The sequence below is a fragment of the Podarcis muralis genome, chromosome 5, assembly GCF_964188315.1.
Source record: "Podarcis muralis chromosome 5, rPodMur119.hap1.1, whole genome shotgun sequence".
NCBI classification, from domain to species: domain Eukaryota; kingdom Metazoa; phylum Chordata; class Lepidosauria; order Squamata; family Lacertidae; genus Podarcis; species Podarcis muralis.
This window is the reverse complement of record NC_135659.1, coordinates 11,086,537-11,094,289: the sequence shown is the minus strand read 5'-3', so window position 1 is coordinate 11,094,289 and position 7,753 is coordinate 11,086,537. Positions and strand designations below refer to the sequence as shown.

The 7,753-nt window shown below is 48.6% G+C and overlaps 1 protein-coding gene across 3 annotated transcripts; it reads right to left on the bottom strand.

Moving 5' to 3' along the window:
• Positions 1–3,313: 3,313 nt before the first annotated feature.
• On the bottom strand, positions 3,314–7,121 carry LOC114598596 (uncharacterized). Of its 3 annotated transcripts, none has more exons than XM_028732429.2 (2): positions 6,838–7,121; positions 3,314–5,067 (listed from the first exon to the last, which is right to left on the bottom strand). In XM_028732429.2, the coding sequence occupies exon 2, from the start codon at positions 4,987–4,989 to the stop codon at positions 3,853–3,855; it is 1,137 nt and encodes a 378-aa protein (XP_028588262.2). In that variant the 5' UTR covers positions 4,990–5,067; positions 6,838–7,121; the 3' UTR covers positions 3,314–3,852. The 3 variants fall into 3 exon arrangements, with proteins under 3 accessions (XP_028588262.2, XP_028588264.2, XP_028588263.2); XM_028732431.2 differs by having other exon boundaries at positions 6,916–7,121; XM_028732430.2 differs by having other exon boundaries at positions 6,936–7,120.
• Positions 7,122–7,753: the final 632 nt, after the last annotated feature.

Sequence of the window (7,753 nt, the reverse complement as noted above, 5' to 3'; positions counted from 1 at the left end):
GTAATTTCTTCCGTGGGCAGCTGTTCCTTAGTAATTGAGGTATTTCCCTCCTGAAGTTCCTCGGCTAAAGCTAGTTCTTGCGCTAGGCTGCATGGGGAGTTAATATTTCCAGTTTCTTGATATATCTCTTTAAAATAAGGCGTCCAATCAAGAACAGTAAGAGAGGGGGGTATTACTTCATCAAGAATTAACTCTTTTTGTGGACTCTTACCCTCCTCCATCTTAGGAAAGTAATTTGTGATTTTGCTTTGTCTTTTACCAGGGCCCGGGGGGCTGATTGCCGAGTCAGGCAGTATACCCAACTCCTTATATGTTCTTCTAGTAAAAACCATGGTAAAAGTTGTCTTGATATAGAGAGAGGGCAGTTTACCCCAGGTGCGACTGCCTTAAATTGGGGGGCAAGTGGGGGTATCAATCTATATTCCCACCTGCTCTCTGCAGCAGCTTCCTGATGTGCTCATCAACAGCCTCAGTATATTTCTCTATTTTGAGTTCTCTGCTTTTAGATCTTGGCGATTGTCCTAAGCCTGTAGTTTTCGCCTCAATCATGCGACCAGCGCTGTTTCACAAATGCTGCAACCTAGTCAGAATATAATAATAAAACAATGCTGCCAAAGGGACAGCAGTAGTAAAACGGCTAAAAACTACATTAAAATTAAAATTGCCTTATTTAGGCAATTAATGTGCAGCTGGAAAAGGATAATAGTGGAGTTTGGCTATAGAGCATGTACAGCTATGATAACCTTATATTTCGGGCCCTAGCTTAGTCTTTAGAGGCCATCTCCCACCGCCCTATACAGAACGAAGGATATCCAAGAGCCCCAGAAGGGAAACTTTCTGTGGGCTGGTTCACTGATTCCTTCTAAGCAGTCTTTCAGAGGCCTACCACATAAGGCAGGGCACAGAACGATATCTTGCTGAAGCCGGTTTTCCAAACCTCCAGAGGGTCCTATCCGATACACTGTTGTAGAGTTATTGTGTAAATTAAAAACTTCCTGTAAAAAAAACTCAGGATGCCTTCACCAGGAGTCTCTGAGGGTATAAATGCTTGTCGCCTCAGAACAGTTTGTTAAAATGAAGAGTCTTTCCAGCTACTGCACTTCCTCTTCAGCTGCAAAGCAGGAATGCTGTCCCCAGCTAGTTCACACAGCCCCCCAGCTGGGCGGGGGCCAGTCAGTTCAGTTAACCCCCGAAACTCCAAGCTTTATCTTTCTCTGTGTTCAGCAGAGCTGGGTGTCTATGGGCCAGTCTCAAAGCAGGGCTCACAGTCGTGTCTCTCCTTACCCTCCTTCTCCAGGCACCATTGGTCGGGTAAGCAGTTCACAGTTCTGTCTTTAGACCTCTTCTCTCTCTGCTCTCAGTTCAGGCAGCAGCGTTCTCTCCTCTCTGGCAACCTTGACTGGGCAGCTGATAAGGAGGGAGGGAGCAGGCTGGAACAAGCTGAAGACAAGCTGGGACAAGCTGAAGCTCCCAGAGCCAACAGGAATTATAAAAGTGCTCAGAGTCTTTAAAATGTTTTAATTTGTTAGAAATTGGCATCCGGAGGGCAATTAAGATAAGGTTTTAAAAGAATAAAAGTGAGCGCCGGAGAGCGTGACTTGCCTAGGTGCCATCTTGGCTCCAACTCCCGCTGTGAATATGTAGGGATTTTTTCAAAAAAAAGTTTTTCCACAAGTTCAGTCGTCGAGGGCTAATTCTTTTTCCGATGATAAAAACCCTTCTGTTTCCACCGAAAAACCTTTCAGGTTTGTAACAGCAGGGCACCATTTCTCACTGCATTGCAGAACGTCAGATTTTTGCTGAAATTGTGACCGCGCGGCTTAGGGATTTTTTCAAAAAAAGGTTTTTCCGCAGGTTAAATTGTGGAGGGCATATATCTGGTCCTGTGATAAAAACCCTTCTGTTTCCACCGAAAAACATTTCAGGGGAGCATTTGCAACAGCTGGGCACCACTTTCGAGGGAATAGCAGAACGTCAGATTTTTGCTGAAATTGTGACCGTGCGGCTTAGGGATTTTTTCAAAAAAAAGTTTTGCCACAAGTTCAGTCGTCGAGGGCTAATTCTTTTTCCGATGATAAAAACCCTTCTGTTTCCACCGAAAAACCTTTCAGGGGAGCATTTGTAACAGCTGGGCACCATTTTTCATTGCATTGCAGAATGTCAGATTTTTGCTGAAATTGTGACCGCGCGGCTTAGGGATTACTTTTTTTAAAAAAGGTTTTTCCGCAGGTTAAATTGTGGAGGGCATATTTCTGGTCCTGTGATAAAAACCCTTCTGTTTCCACCGAAAAACCTTTCAGGGGAGCATTTGCAATAGCTGGACACCATTTTAAAGTGAATTGGAGAACGTCAGATTTTTGCTGAAATTGTGACCGCGCGGCTTAGGGATGTTTTCAAAAAAAAGTTTTTACATGAGTAGAATGAGGTTAAGAACGGACCTCCGGAACGAATTAAGTACTTAACCTGAGGTACCACTGTACTGGATTATGTAATGCCAGGAAGTTTGAGGGAAAGCTATCTTGTATGTCATATTAAATATATGTGTACCTATGTGCTTTGTCACATATTTTGTTGAATGATGACGCACCTTTTTCAGTTACTTAGTTGAGTGAGACTCTAACCCAGGGGTCAGCAAACTTTTTCAGCAGGGTGTCGGTCCACTGTCCCTCATATCGTGTGGGGGGGCGGACTATTTTTTTGGGGGGGGAATGATGCAAGAGCACCACCAGCCCCGGTAGCTGCTTACCTGTGTCCTGCGAGCGGCAGGGGCTGGTGGCGGAGGGACGATGAGCGGCGCACAAAAGGGCACTGGAGAGGGGCTGCTTAAAATGGCGGCCTTTCGAGCGCTGCTGCTGCTGGTACCAACAAGGCCCAGCCCCCTTCCTCCTCTAGGCAGGGTTGGGAGAAGCCAGGAGGAGGGAGGGAGGAGACGCCGCTGGTGCCGTCGTGTGAGAGGGAAAGAACGCACACGCTGGCGATCCACATGGTGATTCCCGGACTGTTCACGGGCCAGATCCAGAAGGCAATTGGGCCTGATCCAGCCCACGGGCCTTAGTCTGCTGACCCATGCTCTAACCCAAGCCAGTCCTGGGACAGAAATCTCTCCAAGTGCCCGTGAGTCCCCAGCAATCACGCCAAGAGATGTTCCCCAGAATCCTTTGCAACACCACAGAGGATGCTGGGAAATACCTGCCATGTTGTGTAGTGGAGTTACTTGGGATAGTCAAACGTGGACTGGAGCTGAGTCAAGTCTGACGTTTCCCCAGATGAAGTTATGAACAACTTAGCTTACAAGGCTGTTTGCAAGGACAAGTGAGATTTAAAAGGGACATTGCATATATTTTGTGCTGCACGAACAAACAGCAGTTGCCAAGTGATTTTGCACAGGTGAAGAAATAAATGGTTTGATGCCTACAAGAATTAGTTTATGGATGGTTTCACACATTACACAGAGGAAAACCTAGGCTTTCCACCAAGTGAGCTGCACTCAGTGGCGATTCCCTGACAAGCACACCTCTACAAGACAATTTTGTTACAGTTACAGGTAGGTAGCCATGTTGGTCTGTCGTAGTCGAAACAAAACAAAACAAAACAAATCCTTCTAGTAGCACCTTAGAGACCAACTAAGTTAGTTATTGGTATGAGCTTTCGTGTGCATGCATACCAATAACTAACTTAGTTGGTCTCTAAGGTGCTACTGGAAGGAATTTATTTATTTTTTAAAAGTTTATCTTATGTTTGTTACATTCATACTTTATGCTTCAAGGTGTAACACATGGGACCTCTTAAGCGTACAGCTGCACACACACACACACACATCCCGCATCCACAAATGCAATATGTGCCATGGCCCTATGAAGTTTTCATTTGGTGAATACGGTCGTGCCTCCTCAAGGAGCCTGACTCTGTGAAGTCCTGAGCACAGTACGTGCACGAGTAGGGCTTCTCTCCGGTATGGATGCGCTGGTGACGATGCAGCGAAGTCAGGCGTGTGAATGCCCCACCACACTCTTCACAACGGAAGGGGCGCTCCCCAGTATGAATTTTCTGGTGCCTTTTCAAGCGGAGCAGCTGGACAAAGGCTTTCCCACACTCTGGGCACTCGTACGGTTTATCCTGCCGGTGAATCACCTTGTGTTTGGACAGCAAGTTCGACGTACGGAAACCCTTGCCACAAGTCGGGCATATGTATGGTTTAGGCTGTTCTCTCTCTGGTTCTCCTGGATCTACCCTGGAAGAGGCCAAATCCTTGCTGCTTTGGCTCTGAGCCTTCGAAGACACTACGATTAAAGGCCCGTCCCTCAGCGTCTTCGAATGTTCTATCTTATGCACGTTCCGCAGGTGTCTCCAGAGGTCAACTTTGTGAAGGAACCCTTTGTCGCATTCTGGGCACTTGTTCGGCCTGTCGCTCGAATGGATGAGCTTGTGCGTTCTCAGGTTGGCCGTACGGAAGAACCCTTTGCCACAGACGGGGCACCGGTACGGACGCTCAGCCCCGTGGTACCGCTGGCATTCCTGCAACCTGCCAAGATGGCGGAAGGCCTCTCCACATTCCTTGCGGTGGTAAGGTAGGACATCGCCAGATGTCGGCACCGGCTCCTCCTCATCTAAAGAACTGATGATGACAATGTCCTCACTAACCTTGCCTCTGGCGTGCGCAGAAGAACGAGGCTCTGGGTCTTCACCTTCACACTGCAGGTCAAATTTGGTGCTAGCGGTGATGAAGCCCCTGGCTGTGGTTGAATCGCTCCACTGACCGTATACGCCATTCCTTTTGTCTTCTTCGCAGTGCAGGTCTACAGGGATATCCTGATGGCTTGAAGGTCCATCAAGGCTGCCCTCAGGGCTGGGAGGCAGAGAGTAGTCTTCATCTACGTCTAGCCGGAGGCCACCTTTTTGACCCACCCACACAGGAACGCAGTCATCCAAACGATCTTCCCCTGCGCCGCAAGTGTCATTTTCGGACTCCCAGTTCCCTTCCACATCCATCCTTCAGCATCTTAGGGACAGCTCACATACGATGAAGCGCAGAGGCCTCCTCCGTTTGAGCTCTGGTCGCAGCCAAGCCTGCAAAAGGAGAGATAATAATAAATAATAATACATTTTTATTTATACCCCGGCCTTCCCAGTTTAGGAAACTGGGCTCAGGGCAGCTAACAACAAATTTAAAACACTTAATTGATGCTGCAAAAAACAGCATAAAATACGGTATAAAGCGTAAATAACAATAAAATAAAAAATCAGTTTAGGGGGGAAATCCATCCAGTAAACATTAGATGATCACCAGGGCTAGCTGACTAAATTAGTCCCATTTGGGCCAGTGAGGAGACCAGGGAAGAACCAGCTGTGGGATATCAGAGCGGGTAATCTTCACAAAAAGGGAAAGGGGAGGGAAAGAAGGGGAACAAAAGATCAGGCCAGGTTCAAATTGAAAGCCAGGAGGAATAGTTCTGTCTTACAGGCCCTGCAGAAGGAAGTTAAATCCTGCAGGGCCCTCATTCCATCAGGTCGGAGCCATCACTGAGAAGGCCCTGGCCCTGGTGGAGGATAATCTAACTTCCTTAGGGCCCAGGACCTCTAAACTATGATTATTCATGGACCTTAAGGTCCTCTGCGGGGCAGACCAGGAGATGCGGTCCCGTAAGTACAAAGGCCCTAAGATGGGCTTTCTTTCCAAGCAATCCAAAATCCTGCACACTATAGGGGTAGCCAACATGGTGCCAGATGTTTCTGGGAGTTGTAGTATAGCAACATCTGATGGATACCCCACTGGCTACCTGCTGCCATGGCGACAGCTACTTTCCATTATACATTGTGGGAACTAAGCCTACACATTATATCCAAATGGCGAGGGCACAGGCTGCAGCAAAGCACCGCTAGGTTTTTTTTGAAAACAGGATTGGGTTGGGTAGCAGTCAGAACACTGGGTTAGCGGGAAGAGTAGTCTCATCTGGTGTAAGGCAACTTCCCACAGGTAATCAGGCCACAGGGCTTCATGATGTACCTGTGTGGCCCTCTTACAGCTCAGAATCTGTATTCAGCGGGGCTTACTCCCAGTTAACTGGGGAGACGGGTAAAGGTAAAGGGACCCCTGACCATTAGGTCCAGTCGTGACCGACTCTGGGGTTGTGGCGCTCATCTCGCTTTATTGGCCGAGGGAGCCGGCGTACAGCTTCCGGGTCATGTGGCCAGCATGACTAAGCTGCTTCTGGCGAACCAGAGCAGCGCACGAAAACGCTGTTTACTGGAGCAGTACCTATTTATCTAATTGCACTGGCGTGCTTTCGAACTGCTAGGTTGGCAGGAGCAGGGACCGAGCAACGGGAGCTCACCCCGTCGCGGGGATTCGAACCGCCGACCTTCTGATCGGCAAGCCCTAGGCTCTGTGGTTTAACCCACAGCACCACCCGCGTCCCAGGGGAAAGGGGTACACAGTCTTAATTATTCCATACTGGGGCGGGGAGGGAGAGAAAGAAAGGCCACAGTAGGAACGATGAAATCACCATTTCTATAAAGGTGTTTTAGATGCGATTTGCACCCAGACAGGACTCCTTATTCCCTCACCACAGTTATAAGGTGAGAGCAGTGAAGGGAGTTGCAAAAAATGAACTCCTGAAATGGGAAGCAAGCGCCACCAAGCAGCATTCCTGTTTAGCTTTACATTTTAAAATAATGTTTACGCACAAAATAGATACATGGAACAGGTGGGGGTTGTTGTATTTTTTGGGGAGGAGGGAACAAAACACATTGCAGACCTTCTCCCCTTCAACCCCTCCCTCCAAACAGAGGCAAGACTTGACAAGCCGGAAGTCACAAATATATAAATATATCACGCACCCAACCCAGCTTTGGCGCAAAGTGATGGATGGAAGAAGCTGCGCCCGGGCGGGGGCTATGTTAACCTGCGGTACTGACCGCTGCAAGTTCTTATTTACCCGCTGTTCGTCTCGGCGGCTCCCCGTTCATCCCGGGAAAGGTTTCCTCTCCGGCTTCAAACCTTTCTTTCCCCCGCTCCATGCAGAAGTCAAGAGCGCGCCGTGCGCAACGAGGCACCCCTTGCCTCGTTTTGCAATGATGGTTTGCGTCCTTCCACCCCCCCCCCAGCAAGAAAAAGAGCCTCGGCAACAACAACGCCCCCCCCCCGTTTTCTCCCCCAACCCTTTCTTGATTGACAAAGTCAGGATCCAATCCCGTTGCTCGCCCTGCCCACATCCTGCTCCTCCTTCCCCCCCAGGGCTGCCTGGCGAGAGCGGCTCCTCCTCCTCTCTCCCTCCCTTTAAAGTCCGCTCTCGCCTGTGCCACCTACCGAGACCTGTGTATTAAAATAAAATAAAAAATATTGTGGGAAACAATTTGCTTCTGTTGCTCAGCAAGAACAAGATGCTTTCCTTTCCTCGACGGTGCAGTGCCATCTGGCGCTATGATGGGATCTTCTCTGGCGATCCCTGGTAGCCGAGTAAGATTGTCTTCCATGAACACGGTTTTAACAGCGAGTCCACAAGTGATTGTAGTTGATTGGCCAGTGACTAGTAAAAGAGAAAAGGTGACTGTCATGCACATGTACAGTGGTACCTCGGGTTAAGTACTTAATTCGTTCCGGAGGTCCGTTCTTAACCTGAAACTGTTCTTAACCTGAAGCACCACTTTAGCTAATGGGCCCCCCCACTGCTGCCATGCCGCCACTGCACGATTTCTGCCCTCATCCTGAAGCAAAGTTCTTAACCTGAAGCACTATTTCTGGGTTAGCGGAGTC

Bases quoted from the DNA above. Each gene is read 5' to 3' on its own strand.
- LOC114598596 (XM_028732429.2), bottom strand. From the start codon at position 4,989: ATGGATGTGGAAGGGAACTGGGAGTCCGAAAATGACACTTGCGGCGCA.